This window comes from Phascolarctos cinereus, unplaced genomic scaffold, assembly GCF_003287225.1.
Source record: "Phascolarctos cinereus isolate Bilbo 61053 unplaced genomic scaffold, phaCin_HiC Scaffold_3;HRSCAF=262, whole genome shotgun sequence".
In the NCBI taxonomy this organism is placed as follows: Eukaryota; Metazoa; Chordata; class Mammalia; order Diprotodontia; family Phascolarctidae; genus Phascolarctos; species Phascolarctos cinereus.
In genome coordinates this window covers 9,614,776-9,631,818 of record NW_027555736.1, presented here as the reverse complement: position 1 = coordinate 9,631,818, position 17,043 = coordinate 9,614,776, and the positions used below count along the sequence as shown (strand labels likewise).

General features: G+C 43.4%; 1 protein-coding gene and 1 pseudogene across 3 annotated transcripts in view; both read right to left on the bottom strand.

The window, feature by feature from the left end:
• The window catches only part of DHX32 (DEAH-box helicase 32 (putative)), a 64,737-nt gene that overhangs the window by 39,476 nt on the left and 8,218 nt on the right, over window positions 1–17,043 (bottom strand). For 2 of the 3 annotated variants that reach the window (XM_078150691.1, XM_020973645.2), the window contains exons 2-3: window positions 2,152–2,258; window positions 1,035–1,702 (exon numbers count right to left, since the gene is read on the bottom strand). The exons of the other annotated variant lie outside the window; for it this stretch is intronic. In XM_078150691.1, coding sequence (XP_078006817.1) covers window positions 1,035–1,322 — 288 coding nt within the window. In that variant the 5' untranslated portion in view covers window positions 1,323–1,702; window positions 2,152–2,258. The remainder of the gene's footprint in view (window positions 1–1,034; window positions 1,703–2,151; window positions 2,259–17,043) is intronic. 3 annotated transcript variants of the gene reach the window in all.
• On the bottom strand, window positions 8,104–14,532 carry LOC144456238 (nucleosome assembly protein 1-like 1 pseudogene; annotated as a pseudogene).

Sequence of the window (17,043 nt, the reverse complement as noted above, 5' to 3'; positions counted from 1 at the left end):
GCATTTACACTATTCTGGTCTCCAAGGATTTTGCATTTCAGGGCATAGAGCACAAGGACCTTCAAAAACACAGAAAAAAGCACATGGAAACATCTTGTTCCAAGGGCCACAGAAAGTACTCCCAACTCAGTTCTGCTCACCACTTCCTTTGGACTGAATGGGCCAAAAAGACTCACCAGAAACATGTGAGTTCCCTGGAATGTGAATGAGTACAAATCAAATGAGAAACCTGGGGTAGAGTGCAGGCCTCTCCCCCTAAAAGGCAGATGGAAACAACAGGGAGGCTGCAGGCTGGTTTTAACCCTGGCTTTCCCAGTGCCCGGCTGACTGGGGCTAAGTCATAAACCTCTCCATGACTGCTTCCCTCTTCCACAAACCGAGGAATTAGACTGGGTGACTTTCAAAGTTCTTTCCCAAACTAAAATCCCACAGGTCTGGGCCTGATGATGTTCAGAAGAACATGGCATTGGCCAGTTCATGTTTGTAGTCTGAAATCCGGCCCTCCCCGATCCAGAAGTCCCCAGGGCCCATTCACGATACCGTGCAGCTGCTCTGCTGATGATGCCGGGGCGGACATATACCTCCATTTGGTGACCAAACTCTCACTGGCGGCAGGCAGCTGTGTGCCCAGTTTGACTTTTCTGGGGCTTCTGAGTTTTTACAGGGTGCCCACTTATCTCAAAGATCAGCCAGCAGAGAACAGGAGAGAAAGAGTTAGTGCTCCCCATCTAGCCGGAGGGGGAACACATCTATCAGATTGTTAAAATGCTAAAATGTGCATGGAAACCATTTAGACAGAGCTCTGGTGGCTAGAGCTGTAGTGCCATTCTAAAGGCCTGCCTCGAGTGATCAGCCAAACATTTCTGAGAAGTTCAGAAACATTGTTAGACTGGTATTCAGCCGAAATGAAAAACTATTCGGTGTGTTAATAAGCTCCGGCACTAAACCTGCTACTGCTTTTTGGCTGCTAGCGCAGTTTGGCTCCCAATGGATACAGAGGCCAGGCCAGGCCCCCACCCACAGGAAGTACCCACCTGAGAGCTCTTGCCACATTTCGCTTCTCCAGCCACAATCACAATCTGGCTCTGGAGAAGACTTTCCATGAAGGGATATTTTTCTTTCCATACTGGAAGATCTTCTCTTTCTTTCAAAAGTTTATAATAACGAGAAGAATATGGCAAACCATCGAAAGGATTGACTTCTAAATCCTCACAGGCCAGGATTCCTTCATCATCAGCATCACTGGAATCCAGGGAGTCTGGGAAATAACGTTTTTCGCAGGGTGCCCCAAGGCAACAATCCATATCTTCCACCTGTATCATCCTCAGGAATGAAGTCTAGTCTGGTGAGCTCAGCTCGGCATCTGCCATCAACGCTTCCCTGGGCAGCAGCATGGAGAGCCCCCGGGCCCCAGCTCCCTGCTCATGGCCACCCCTCCTGCCAGGCTGTTGGGCCACCTCTGGGGGCATAGGGCGGTCACTTCAGAGCTCTGGGGCTGGCTCGAGGTGTCGTTTCATCAACAGCCCAAAGTGACAAGGACGTTAACAGAAACAGCTCAGCATAAAGAGTCACTCGTGCGGTTGGCTGGCAGGGCCTGGCCGGAGGGCTGCACTCATGGACGGCTGTCCCCTTTGGTTCAGTGGGCTCAGTCTGGCCCTCGCTCTCTGTCTGACCTCTAGCACACCCTTAGCCTGGGGACCAACTGTAAAAGAAAGCCACAGGGGGCTGGAGTTGTGAATGAGAGAACGGTCACATGGGCCCTAATCCCAGGACAAAGGAGGCTGCTTAGGGCCTGTGGGGAGGGGCAGCCTGGGGGGTTCTGCTCACATGTGCTCTCCCACATCTGCTGGGAGTCTCCTTCCACAAGAGAGCCCCTCATTAAAGAGAGGATACAAATCACTCTTCATTCCATTCCAGGAGCAGCGGGTTGAGAAAAGCAAAGGAGGGGAAGTGGCAGCCCCCACCCCCTTTCTCTCCTCCCCCTCATTCAGAAACTGAAGGGCTCCCAGGGCTAGGGCGGGCTCTTCCTAAAACTTTCTGTACTTAAACCAGAAATCCCCCCAATGTATCTGACTGCAATTATTGGCAAACACAACCTTACACTGAAAAAGCCCATCTCAAGGAGAGGGCCGATTCTGCCAGGTTACTTACCCCTTGTGTGGTGGGGGTGGGTGGGGGGTCTTGTGCTCAAGCTTGCCCCAAATGAAGATCCAGTCAGGCCAGCGGTGGTCAGGACCTTCTGGACTCACACCCAGGGCCTGAAATTTCCAAATGCAGCAAATGTGGGCCTGGGCCAAAGAACCAGCGCTCAAGGAAGTCTGGAGGGTGCTGGCCTTGTGGGCTGTGGCCTGGAGATGTCTCTAGCCGAGCTCTGGCTGCCCGCCCCCACACACAATGCCAGGACCCGTATCACGGATCCCAGCCCTGGTCAAAAGGAGCGGCAGGGCGGCCTGGGGAGGAGACCTTGTAGGTGTGGCCCTCCTTCTTTCCCACCCTTGTCTTCCCAACAAGTCTCTAAACATCTCAAACTGGGTGAAACTTACAGAGTTTAGCCCTATACCAAACATAAGAAAACTGGGCTTTGAAAGTGGAAAGGGGCTCCTTCCTCCACATAAATCATTGTCTGCTGCCCAAAGCTCTTGGGAGCAGCCTCTGTGCCTCCTCCCCTCACCTGCCTCCTGCCCCTGCCCCTATTCTACCCCACCCTCCCTCCTTTTCCCCACTGCTTCGGAGACCTCAGGATGCTGAGGACTTGCCCTTCCCCTGTCCCATGACCCCCAATCAGTTCCCTCAGGAGTTTGGCCCCTGATCATCCCCTGCCTTTCCCCGATTGCCAAACCCTCCTTAGCTACAGGTGGTCACCCTCTGGCTCCAGCCTATCTATCCCTGGTTGATGACACGCACTCTACCTCCTAAACTCTACCCTCAGCCAAAGTGGCTTCCTGGTGGCTCCCTATCCAGGATTTCTTAAACTTTTTCCATTCTCAATCCTTTCAGCGCTTCTTATACTGTGGGTCATGGGGTCTCGACCATCAGCATCACTGGAATCCAGGGAGTCTGGGAAATATTGCTTTTTAAGTTTTAGAAGTGTTACCTTCCTCCATCTTCCCACATTTACTCCGAACCAGGAGGGCCCAGGAAGGCCCCCAAAATAACCATCAAGTGGTACCTGGGTGCTGCTGGGCAACTCACCTTATCCTCCCCACAGGAGGTACCATGCCATTACCTGAGGTTGTTCTGCCCAAAGGAAGGTAACTTTTGATGGCTAGAACCTACCTGATTATCTTGGGGTTGACTGGCTAGACTTCTGTCTTAAAGATCATGACTGAAACCCAATTCACAACTCAATGGAAACTGCTCTCTTGCAAGTTATAAATGACTCTTTCATTGCCACCCCCCCACCCCTTTTCTTCACCCTTATCCTTCTTGACCTTTCCTGCAGCACCCACCCAACAGTCGTAACCACTTCCTCTCCTGCTGCAGGCTCTCTCATTATTCTTAGCCTTATCCTGCTCCTCTCCATGGGTATACATAGTCCAAGGCTGAGTCCCTGTATCCTGTTCTCTCTCCACACCCACTTAGCAATATCATAACTCCCATAGGCCCAATTATGGAGGCTGTGCATCAAACTGGATCTACATCTCCAACCTGAGTCTCTCTCCTGAGCTCCAGTCAACCTATCAACGAGCATGAATTACCATTTACTGTGTTTCAGGCACTGCAGTCAGTGCTAGGATATAAAGAAAGGCAAAAACAGTCTCTTGTCTTCAAGGACTTTTCAGTCTAATGAAGGAGACAACATCTGTACGAATGGGTCCATATAAGATACAGACAGCAAGTGACAGTCGAGTAGAAGGTGCTACCCAGAATCTGCGGCACCTCGGAAAGGCCTAGAAGAGGATGACGAAGGAGCTGCACCTTCTGCAGCTCCATCTGGCTTGAGGCTGCTTCCGGTGGAAACACATGTTCCATAAAGAAATCACCATCTTTCCCTCCAAACCCTCCTCTCTTCCCGACATTCCAATTTCTGTCCTGGGCACCATCAGCCTTCTAGTCCCCTAGTTTTGCAACTATGCAGTCATCCTTAACTCTTCATTCTTCCTTAGCCAATTTACACCAAACTTGGTCAACTCCTTAACCTGGCTCCCCTCCCCTCCCCTCCCTTTCTCTCCACCCACAGAGCTTCTACCCTTGTTCAGTTCCTCTACCCTTCTCAGTTTTCCTACTGCAATAGTCTCCCAGCTGGTCCTTTGACAATCACTCAATCACTCCTCTCTAATCCATAATGCAGACTGAGGCCAAAATGATCCTTTCCATAGCACAAGCCACTCCTATTAAACACAAACAAACTCCAATGGTGCCCTGCGGCATCCAAGAAAAATAACAACTCTTCTATTTTGTACTAAAGCCTACCTTTCCAACTTATTATACATCACTCCCCTCTCTGTGCTAACCAGACCGGCCTAATTTCTGCTCCTGATAAATGCCATTTTGCCTGCCACCCACTCAGAGCTGCAAATGACCTTACAGGCCATCTTGGCCAAACCCCACATTTCAGAGCTGAAGGACTGAGGCCAAGAGAAATTGACTTGACTTGTCTGAGGTGAGATTTGAACCCAGGTCTTTCCAATCTCAAGTCTGGCCTGTATCTATCCATTCCATCCCACTGCTCTTCCTTCTCGCCTCCACCTCTGAGAATCCCAAGCTTCTTTCAAAGGTCCATGCAAGCATCACCTTCTCCACCAGGAGGCCTTTTCTGATTAAGTTCCAGCTTTAACCCTCCCCCTCCACATCCTAATATTATGTTCAACTAGGGAGACCATTTGCCTCCTACTAATAATTCTAGAAATAAAATTACATACACACACACACACACACACACACACACACGCCCAACCCCAGCATAAAAACAGAAAAGTCTTCAAGGGGCATAAAAAGCAAGTCTAGACTAGAAAGGGATTTGACTTTTTACAGGGAGGACAAGGGGGTGGGGGGGGAAGGAGGAAGAAAACTACCAATGTATCAGTAGAGACACCCAAAAATTCACTGAAGAAAAAAGAAATCCAAAAAAGGAGATAGGAGCACAAACTCAAATTCGTAGGTATTCATATACAAAGGCACAAAGGTCCTATTACATGGAAGCAAACTTTGACATCCAAGTCATCACTGAGGTTTGGTGGGATGAAGCTCACGGACAGCATCGCTGTGCATGGGTGTTGCTCATTTAAGTGAAATCTGATAGGAAGGAGCTGGGTTGGTCAGAATCGTATAGTAAGCAGGTATTGTAAAGTAAATTTATGACAGAATAAATTGGTTTTGGAAGCTTTTTTAATGAATGAAATTCAGTCTGTAAAATTATAGCGATGATATAATTACTGTTTCTAGCAAGACGTGTTTACCACCAGCTGTCAAAAAATAACTAGTCTATCCACTGGAGCGACACGGTGTGCTTATTTCTGAAACGATAAAGATCTAGCTGGATCAAAAAATATTCACACACTCATGTAAGGAAATCTAGGAACAGAAGGGGACCCACGGTGGATTACACTAGAATGAAGATCAGTGGAGGGGGAAACAAGGGGTTTTGTCCCTGGAGAATGCTAGACTTGAACAGAAAGAGCAAACAGACAAGGAGTTTGGGAGAAAGATCACAAAGAACAGGTCAAGTCAGACCAACCACAACTCCTCCTTTCCGACAGCATCACTGGATGGTAGATACAAAGTTACCCAGATTTTAGCAAAGTACAGGGCAGGGAAGGTGAACCTAGATTGTAACTCATCTTCAAAACATCTGGGCGTTATAATGCCCAGTGGTATGGGCAGTTAGTAGCTAATGGAAGTTCAGCCTGCATAGTTCATATAAGTCTAAAGAATTGCGCTGGAGAAGCAGTATAAAAGATATCATTGGATAGTATGACCATGCTAGAAGGTATCTTCATCATCACCATTATCTATCTCCTGGGAGCGTTATAAGTATCAAATGAGATGCCGTGACTTGAACTGAACTGTTAAGACTGAAAATATGAAATTCTCATCCAACAGCCAACAAACTGACCCATTACTGGAGGCCCTCGTATGCTTAACATGTTAGCAGATGAGACAAAGTCAGGGGGTGGTTAACATGCTAGAATTAGGATCCTCAAAGATTTTGGTAGGCAGGACCCACATCTCACAAGGGCTAATTTAACTGGGGAAAATGTACAGTTTTACAACTGGATTCAACAAGCTGACTTCCCGAGGATGAGCAGAGGAAGCAGGGCTATCTACATACTACTATCTGAGAAAGTTCTGGAGGTTTTCACGGTGACTGCAAGCTCAAACTAAGGTACCAACTTCATGTTCCTCAAGCCCAAGGCACAGTGTGTCACTCTGCTGCTCAGCTTCCTCCGACCTCTAGGATGCAGTTTCCTTCTTCAGTCTTTTTGTACCACTGCCCTCCCTCGTAGTCTCGAGAAGTCTATGGACCTCTTCTCAGAAACAGGCTTTTAAATGCATGAAATAAAATACACAGATTACAAAGGTACATAGATAAATGTATCTGTCTTACAAACTTGCCACTGCCAGGAACTGTGCTAAGGAAACCAATTTTATTGAAACAGTTATCAAAATATTAAAAAAACAAAACTTCGCAGACTCCGGGTTAAAACCCCCTGCTTTAGAATAAACACAAACTTCAGCTCGGCAGCTCGAGAAAGCCTCACGGATCTGGGCCGAGCCTGCTTTCCGTTGAGTGGCCCCTGTTTCTTGCTGTTCTCTAAATTTGGCCTTTCTTTCCCCACCTCTGGGCCTTTGCCCAACTTTCCCCTCAAGCCTGGAATTCTCTCTTGTCTTGGAATCTCGAGCTTCCTTTCAGGCTCAGCTCAGCTCAGGTTTCGCGTCCCAGGAGAAGCATTTCTCCGGATGCCTCCTCCCTCCTCCACAAGCTCTTAGTGTTCTCTCTCCCTTTCTCAAAGTGTCTCGGATCTTCTCTGGCTACATGTTGAAGCCCCAAGGATAAGCTCCCAGCTCCTTCAGGGCGAGGCCTGGGTCACTCTGTGCAGAGGAAGGACTCCGGGGGAGTTGTTCTGGATGGGGCGCAGTGCCTGGCACACAGCTGGTGCCTAATAGATGGCTGCAAGAGCACTCACAAAGAACAGCAGCAGCGAGAGGGAAACAGGGCATATCTGACGATTTCTAGGGTGATTTGCATTGATTCTCAGCCAGCAGAACCAATACAGCTGGACTCTAATGCCCTCGGGTTAAGGGGGACTTAAGAACAGTTGGGCCAAGGGGCAGCTAGGTAGCACAGTGGGTAGAGCCCTGGCCCTGGATTCAGGAGGACCTGAGTTCAAATCTGGTCTCAGACACATAACACTCACTAGCTGTGTGACCCTGGGCAAGTCACTTAACCCTATTGCCTAGCCACCCCCCACCCAAAAAAAAAGGACAGTTGGACCAGACTAAATACTAAAACACAAAATCTGGCCTGGAGCCAAAGCAATTTTGAAAGCAATGAAGAATCAAATTGTAAGATGCATGAAAGAGGATAAAGGTACCAAAGCGGGGGAAATCATGGATGGTATTAGGGTAGGGGTATGGCACCAGCCTGTGAGTTTCCTGGCAGAGAGTACTCCCATGTGAGGGAGCTCCCTCCACCAATGCAGGTCTCTACAACAAACAGCCTGAGAGTGGGCCAGAGCCCAGAGAGGTGAAGTGATCTGCTCGTTCTGCTCAGAGATGAGAAATGGAGCTGGGTCTTCCTGGCACTCCTGCTAGACACTGCGCCACACCGAACAGAATGTCGATTGATAACATATCAAGAAATGTCAGTAACTACTGACTCATTGAGCTATATGCCAATCCTTATAAAATACTGACGAGAATGGTGTACAAAAGCTTCACAGGGAGCCTTGATGAAAAAGTACGAAAGGCATAGGCAGACCTTCCCAATTACAACCATCTCTCCAGTCATACGCTGACTGAAAGGTCGAGTGATCCTGCTATTTCTTGCTTGCAGACACACACACACATCTACATTTTAATATTTTGGCTTCACAGAGCAAAATTCAACCACAGTTTCTTTTCCAACCAAATGTTTCCTCATGCATATATTAAGGTCATAGAAGAGTCCTTGGCAGAAAGAAGCAGAGAGATAACTTTGTTCAACAGCCTTTTGACTGTATTGAGCAAGGCACAAAATGGAGGGGTATGCTCACCGAGAGCTCACCACTGCCATGGATGATGTCCCATGAAGAGCTGATATGGAATAGAGTTTCTGAACAGATGGTGAGGTCTTCCAGATATTCCTGTTTTCAGATAAAGTATTTATTATACCAAGCCCCAGAATACCACAGGACCACCTCAGTGAAACCCAGGACAATTAACAAGAAACTGGCCTAACAAGTGACATGAGAAAGATCCAATGGATAAAGGCTATTGTCTGGAATATGATGTGCAACTGGATTGGCTGCTCACTAAGTCTCTCAGTACATATAACGGAGACAGGGACTGAAGCTGAGCTGGGTCCAGAATGAAATAGGAAGGGGGTGAGTTGGACTGCATTTGGAAAGCTGCCCAAAGATTTCAATGATTCTAAGCTGCTCCCTGATACTTCCTCCTTTAAAAATCTATCTTCTTCTGGTGATACCACAAGCCTAGAATACCAGTCTCTGAGGGAATAAAATTGGGCCAACCCAGACGACACCGACAAGGTGAACAGCTAATGTAAGGGAGCTGCAGGACATTATCAACAATCATTTGTGTGTAAAAACTGGATCAGGAAATGTATGACTAGGACAAGAGCTGAGCTGGCCACACAGCAAAAACGTAGAGCTTAAGGGCTATCCTGGGAGCCCAAGATCCTGAGAATGGCTTATGATGCACTGGGTGAACTTCATGTACTGGGAGGACTGATGGGAAGACGCAGATAGGGTTTGCCCAGGATGATAAAGCCTGACTAGCTCTGCAAACTGCAGTGCTGGAAAGGATGCCCACAATGACAAGATCAGGGGCCATTTTAATACTGAAGTATTATCCTTATTTGCACAAACAACTAAGTGGAAATAATCAGCAAGGGCGGGAACCTGCAGCCCCGAGGCCACGTGTGACCCTCTGGGTCCTCAAGTGCGGCCCTTTGACTGAATCAAACTTCACAGAACAAGTCCCTTTAATAAAAGGATTTGGTCTGTAAAACTTGGACTCAGTCAAAAGGCCACACCCGAGGACCTAGCAGGCCCTGTGTGGCTTCAATGGAGCAGGTTCCTCACTCCTGAGAAGGGGAATCCCTGGATTCCAGGATTGAGAAAGGGCAGTTTCTTCATTTCCATTGGCTTTCATTAATGAAAACCTTAGCCAATAAAAGCCTTTTCTGTTTTGCTTCTGAATCTTTTTTTTTTCCTTTTTAGACAACTGGGATTAAGTGATGTGCTCAAGGTCACAGAGCTAATAAGTGTCACGTGTTTGGTCTGAGGCCGGATTTGAACTCAGGTCCTCCTGACTGCAAGGCCAGTGCTCTATCCATTGCACCACCTAGCTGCTCCCATGCTTCTGAATCGTTTGATCCTATACAACAGACGCCTCCAAAAAGGTCCACTTTAAATGAATTTGCTTTCAGGAAACCTAACTGAATTACTAAAGCAAACAAATTACAAAATTATTCATTATTAATTCTTATCCTATGTTGGCATCTAGTACACAATGGATAATTAATAATGCAATATAAAAACTCATTAAAAAAAACCTCACCAATTCACAGACAAGTATATTATTGCTGATTTTTAAAAATTTTGGTGTTCTGTATAAAGAGATTTTCCAATGGGAATCAATTGTTCTAGTATAATAACATGCACCCCCCTGGCAAAACAGATTCTTTGCAATTCAAGAGTTTTTTTAAGGGCTACAAACTTTGAATAAATAAGCTGCTCACCATTTCTCTACATTAGCTTTGTTTTTCACTGCATAATGTTCTGTTTGAAAGTCTGGTTAAAAGTTTTATTTACAGAGTACACATAAATATTAATTTGGTTTGTTTACATAGTTTAGGTAGATGTCTGTGTTAACTTCTGAGGGCTTATGAAAGTTCCAATCTATACTATGAATATTTTAACATCTCTCAAATAAAACCATGACACTTATGTGGGTTCTGGACATATAAAAATGGAAATTCAGTGTTTCAGACAATAAAAAAGAAAGAATTTGCTTGTTTTTGGCATAACTGTAACTGGAGAGGCAACATGGTTTAGTGGGCAGAAACCCTGCTTTCTAGTCAGAAAGATCTGGGTTCAGATCCTGCCTCTGACACATATTAGCTATATTACTATAGGCCTCACACTTTTAAAACTCTGGAGTTTCCTACACCTGAACAAATCACTGATTCTGGTTTTTGTTATAACAAAAGCAATGAAAGAATGAAGGCACAGCTGGTACAAGGTTACTTGAACCCTGGTTAGTTCTTCAGAATGATACTTCCCCCCAAACAAATGTGGGTCTCGACGAACAATGAATCATTTTTATAGCTGCAGTCTAATAATTACATGACAAAAGACTGCACAAGAATTAAACCACGTCGTAACGAACGTGCTTCAGGGGACTAATTCATCTGGCAGAAAATTATACCACTGAAATAGAGGGTAAAAACAAGCCTATATTCTGAACTAGTTCCTCAGTGTTCAGGTTTTCATTTTTCCCTTTTTAAACAAAAATCATCTGCTTCGTCCTGCCTGGAACATAAAAAAACTGAAGGCTGTGAGTAACTAAGAGTTGTGCTCAGGCTGTTACAGGGCAGGTGATCTTCCAGGCCACACACACGACACTTCAGGGCTGCTCCCACTCTGCTGGCCTCTGACTTTCTTCTGATCACATTCTGGATCATTTTCTTCACCGATTTTTAATTCCTTTCTTCAACATCAGCTTCACCATCATCATCATCTTCATCTTCATTAGCTTCTACGAAATGTAACACTGATCTTGGGACTATGCATCTGCTTAAGGAAAAAGTCACTTTTGGAGTCTACAGAAAGGACGTTGCATCATCATTCAAGCCTGAGCTTTCAGAAATTTCAGGAGAAAAGAAATTGAGGAAAGAATCTTTGGAAATTGCTTTTGCCACAGTTCACTGTGCCACATCCCTTGTGTTTGTTTTTCTCGATTGTTTTCAAAATGACATTCCCCATCCCCCAATCTACCTGACACCCTATGCAACTCATAATTTCTGCTCCAACAAAGGAGAAGGGATCTGAATCATCTGCCTCTGACTTCATCCAATATGTCTTTGTCAACAATCAATCAATCAACATTTATGAAGTTTCTACTATGTGCCAGGTACTGTCCTAAGCACTGGGGATACAAAAAGAGATAAAGACAGTCTCTGCCCCTAATGAGCTTACAATCTAATGGGGATGACAACATGCAACCAAATATATACAAAGTAAGCCACTGACAGTGTAAACAGGAGATAATTAACAGAGGGAAGGCACTGGAATTAAGAGAGGCTGGGGAAGCCTTCCTCTAGAAGGGGGGATTTTAGCTGGGACTTAAAGGAAGCCAGGGAAGCCAAGATGCAGAGATGTGTCATGGAGGACAGCCAGAGAGAATGCCTAGGGCTAAAATGGAGTGTTTTGTTTGTGGAACAGCCTGATGACATACCTGTTGAATTGAAAGTGAAATTCTAATGTGAAACTCACAGGTTGGCCATCACCTGAGAACTTCATTTGAATAGCTTCCCAGTGTTTCAGAATAGGCCCCTCAAGTTCCTGAACCATGTCACTGAGCAAGTTAACACTTTCAAAAACAATCAACCAGAATTCAGGAATTCTTTAGGGCAATTCTTTTCTTTATTTCCCCCCCTCCTCTTCGAAGGTTAGCCTTCTCATTAATGTCCTCTGAAATTTCATCATCTGGTTTCCATTCACATTCTTTTTCTGTAGGTTCATAAATTGCATTAATTACTTCACATTTCTTATCAAAAAGTGGCTGGTCAAGAATAGCATACAAAGATTTCTTTCAAGGGCATGAGCTTTGCTACTCTACCTGTGCACAATTAACTTGAAGGCTTTTGATGGCATATTGCCAAATTATTTTTGGAAAGTTTTATAGGTGTCCTATTGATGTCTCCATAGAATTGTGTATTCTTTCTTGAAGGACTGAAAAAATTTGAGCATTTTGCATCATCTGACCAGTCATCTGACATGTCTTGCTGTTTGCATTTTTACCAGTTTCTTCTTCTTCTACTTCTTCAATATCCTCCATTTCTTGTTGGCCAAATCTGGTTTGTTCTTTGTTGTTAATGTCTGTCACACCGTAAGATCTCTGAATGTTTGCAATTTTATAAAGAAATGTTCCGGGCTCTTGAGGAGGATGAGTTGATGAGAAAGACAACAAAGTGACAAAAAGGGACCTGGGTTCCCCAGCACAAGTGCTGTTTGTTATCTGCAGCATTTCTTTAGAATCTGTAGCTGTTGTGGGGATCAAGCCTCTTTTCCTGTTTAAAAAATGTTATCTGATATTAGAATTGTTCTTTGAATGTTTGATAGAATTCACTTGTAAAACCATCTGATCCTGGAGTTTGTTTCTCCTTGGAGAGTTACTTTGTAGCTTGTTCAACTTCTTTTTCTGACTAGGTTATTCAAATTCCCTATTTCTTGTTTTCCTGATCTTTAACTGGGGAAAATAGTTTCTACTGAGGTTTTTCATTTCCTTTTTCATTTGTTATGAATTCTCCATTTTTATTTTTTGATATTGGCAAGCTGGTTTACCTCTTCTTTAAAATTATATTATGTAATAGTTCATTTTATTAGTTTATTTATCAATTCAATAGTTTATCCTATCTCTGATTTTCAGAATTTCTGTTTTTATGTCTGGTTAGGGTCTAGAGGCAAAAAGACCTGAGTTCAAATCCAGCCTCAGACACTTAATGAACTGTGTGACCCTGGGAAAGTCACTTAACATCTACTTGCCTTAATCTATTGGAGAAGAAAATGGCAAACCATTCCAATATCTTTACCAAGAAAACTCCATGGACCACATGGTCCATGAGGTCACGAAGAGTTGGACATGACTGAACAACAACAAAAGGTTTTAAAAAATTGCTTTTCTAATGTTTTTAGTTGCATGTCTGAATTATTGATTTAATCTTTTTTTTTTTTCTGCTGAAAGTGTTTAGGAGATAGAAATTTTCCCCTTAGGACTGCTTTGGCTGTATTCTAAAAGTTTTGGTATGTTGTCTTATTTTTCTTTAATGAAATTATCAATTGTTTCTATGTTTCTATCAATTTCTATCAACTGTTCTTTGACTCACTGATTCTTTTCCATTAAATTAGTCTTCATTTATGTTTGAATCCTTCTTCAAAGGCCCTTTACTGATTATAACTTTTACTAGGTTGTGCTCAGTAAAGGCTTTATTTACCATTTCTGCTTTTCTGCATTTGCTTATGAGCAAATGCCCACACGTATGGTCAATTTTTGTGAAGGTGCTACAGATAGCTGGGAAATATATGTAAGTATGTATATAATACCTTCTATTATCATTCAGTAATCACTAGATATCTATTAAATTTAACTTTTCTAAAGTCTTATTTGTCTCTAACTTTTCTTGTTTATCTTTATCTAGGTTTGAAAGAAGCAAATTATAATCTTCAACTATTTATGCTTTCTATTTCTCACTGTAATCTGATTATGTCATTTGGATGCAATAAAATAATTAGCTATCATTTACATAGCATTTTGATTTGCAAGCAACTTTATATACATTATCATATTTGATCCTCATCACAACCCTGGGAACAAGGAAACTGAGGAAAAAAGAGGTTAAGTGACTTGCTCAGGTTCATGAAGCTGTGTAGCTGCCTCAAGCTGGATTTGAACTCAGCTTTTCCTTGACTCCGAGACCATCATTCTATCCACTGTACTGGCTGGTTGCCTCTAGATATACATTAAGTATTGATGCACTATGTTAAGTATTAATATTATTTTATTTTTAATGGAGCCTTTAGGCATAATGTAGTTTTCATGCTTACCTCTTTTAACTATGTCTATCCTTATTATTGCTTTGTCTGAGATCACAATCACTAATGCTCTTTTGAATTTATCTGAAACATATAATAAATTCTCCTTAAACCCTCATTTTAAAGAATTAACGAATAATTATGTTTCAAGTGTGTTTCTTACAAATAGCATATTGCTCAATTCTGCTTTGTAGTCCATGCTCCTATTCTCTTCCATTTTATGGATTAGTTCACTCCATCCACAGTCACTGTTATGATTGTTCATTGCATATTTCTTTCTTTAGAAAATGCTTGTTCTTTTTCCTTACATCTCCCTCTTTATGAAGGAGATGGAAAAAGAGAAGGCATCTGATCAACACTAGTTTTCTATAACTGAAGTGATCTGTTCCTATTCCTCTGCATCTTTTCTCTTTGATAAGCCCAGACCTGATTTCTTTCTTTCTTTCTTTCTTTCTTTCTTTCTTTCTTTCTTTCTTTCTTTCTTTCTTTCTTTCTTTTCTTTCTTTCTTTCTTTCTTTCTTTCTTTCTTTCTTTCTTTCTTTCTTTCTTTCTTTCTTTCTTTCTTCTTTCTTTCTTTCTTTCTTTCTTTCTTTCTTTCTTTTCTTTCTTCTTTCTTTCTTTCTTTCTTTCTTTTTTCTTTCTTTCTTTTTTCTTTCTTTCTTCTTTCTTCTTTCTTTCTTTCTTTCTTTCTTTCTTTCTTCTTTCTTTTCTTTCCTTCTCTCTCTCTCTCTCTCTCTCTCTCTCTCTCTCTCTCTCTCTCTCTCCTCTGAAACTGAAGTTTCTGAGATATTTTTCATCACCCTCCCCTATGACCACTTATGCAATGAAATCGCTGAGGGTGACAGGGTAGGGGGGTGGACCTGTGATGTAGTCAAGTCTTAGTGGGGCAATTCCCTGTGTTAGTGCAGTTCCACAGTTTCTTTGCAACATATTGTCTTCAGAGAATTTGTCTGGGTCACTGGGAGGCTAAAAGACTTATCCAGGGTCAAACAGTCAGTATGTATATATCTAAGAGGGCACTTGCATGCAAGTCTTCCTGACCCCAAGGCCAGCTCTCTATGAATTATGCCACGAATGGTGATTTTATTGAGAAGGTCTTATTAAGTCCTTCACAGAATGTCTCTGCCTTAATATTCTCTGTAACAGATGTTGGAGCATAAGCTATAATTATCTTCATGATGGCTTTGATGCGTATCTTCATCACGTATCGTACAAGAGACTCCCCCCGTGTTCCATGAAATGCTGTTTTTGGTTGACTTTGGATGCCCAGTAAAGCCCTGTTGTTGTTGTTCAGTCATGTGCAACTTTTCCTGACCCCATTTGGGGTTTTCTTGGCATAGATACTGAAGTGGTTTGCCTTTTCCTTCTCCAGCTCATCTGACAGATGAAAAATGAGGAAACCATGATGAAGGGTCACAGCTATTAAGTTCTGAGGTCGGATTTGAACTCAGGAAGGTAAGTCTTCCTGATTCCAGGCTTGGTGCTCTATGCACTATGGCACCACCTAGCTGCCTGATGAAGCACTACCAACTCCTTTATGAGTCCTTCCAAAAAGGACCTGGAAAATATCCCCTCATTTAGCTGCAACTGACTTCTGTCTTCTGCTGTCATTTAGAGCAAGATGGACACGATTCAGCTCTTCTTATGGTAGGGTCTCTTCACAAGGCTCTTGGAGCACCAAGGGTTAAATTCATGTTACAGATGGTCTGAAAATGATGATTCTTGGCACTCTGTGCCCCTGCCACAGGCCAGAGTTAGAGGTTTTTAAATATTTTTTTTTGTTTCAGGGGTTGCTGTCACTTCAGACTGGATCATAAGATGGCCAGCTTGCATTCACTAAAATGACTCTTGGAGAACAGTCTAGGTCTGCATGTAACTGGCCTCTGACTTTTTTGCATGGTTTCAGAGGGCAGGACCAAAAATCTAACACTTCCCTCTTTCCTTTTGCTCAGCTATTCTGTGCAGTTCCTCTGTCTCCTCCACATCCTCTGTATCTCTACCATATGAGAAGACAAATGATTCTCCAAACTCACACTAAGGCAAGAAGACAAAGAGAATTTGTTCACTTGACACCATTTCATCCCAGTCTCACCACAGCATGTTAACCTCCCCTTGTGGACATAGCAAGTAGTTAATTCACAAGCATTTATTAAGTCCTGCCTTGGTGGGGACCCAACACCAAAGGAAGCTCACATTCAAACAGGGGAGCAGGAGACCATTAACAAGAAGAAGGGCATTCTTTCTGGGGGAAGGGATGCTATTTTATTTTACTGAGGTTCAAAGTCAGCATTCCCTATATCAAAGTAGATTGCAAACGTTCTTCTGTTCATGCTGATCTGTAACGAGATTTTCTGTATTTCATATTTGAAAATGTCTTTTCACACAGACAGAGAGCACCAAACACTGCTCTCAGGACACTGGCGTTTGATTTTAATCGAGCACATTCAACATGTGGAAAGCGCTAGTATGATAGCATTCTACTAGATTTTTTTTTTTGCTATTTGCTTTTCTTAGCATGTCATCCATTGCCCATTCATTACTTCCAAGTGAAGTACGGATTTTGAAACGTGGACACTTCTTTTGTACTTGCATTGACGTCCAGAAAATGCTCCTGGACCTGTCATCTGAGCCTGGGAAAATCCATGTGCTTCCAAGCAGTATGGGAACGGATGTCTTACTCCTTACACCTCTGAAAGCCCAAGAGGCATCCAAAGCAGCCTGAGTGGACTGGGGATTCACATGTCAGCTGCTGTCCAATGGACTTGATCACATTCCATGGTTTGCACAGCAATTGCAGGTTGAATTCATTCACAGACATTCCCAAGTCTGCAGCAAAAGCTCATTTTCAAAGCCAGTCAGGGCTTGTTACATAAACACTTGTGGAGAGCGGTCTTTTCTTGTTCAGAAAAATTTCAATCTCAGCCCTGAGCTCAAAAAAATCCTCATCAAATATTTTTTCTTCTTCCCTTCTCATTTTGACGTGATGGGTATGCACTGGTACTAAAAACAATGCCCTGGTGCAGCAGGGCCCTGTGCACAGAACTCAGAATGATGCTGAGTTATC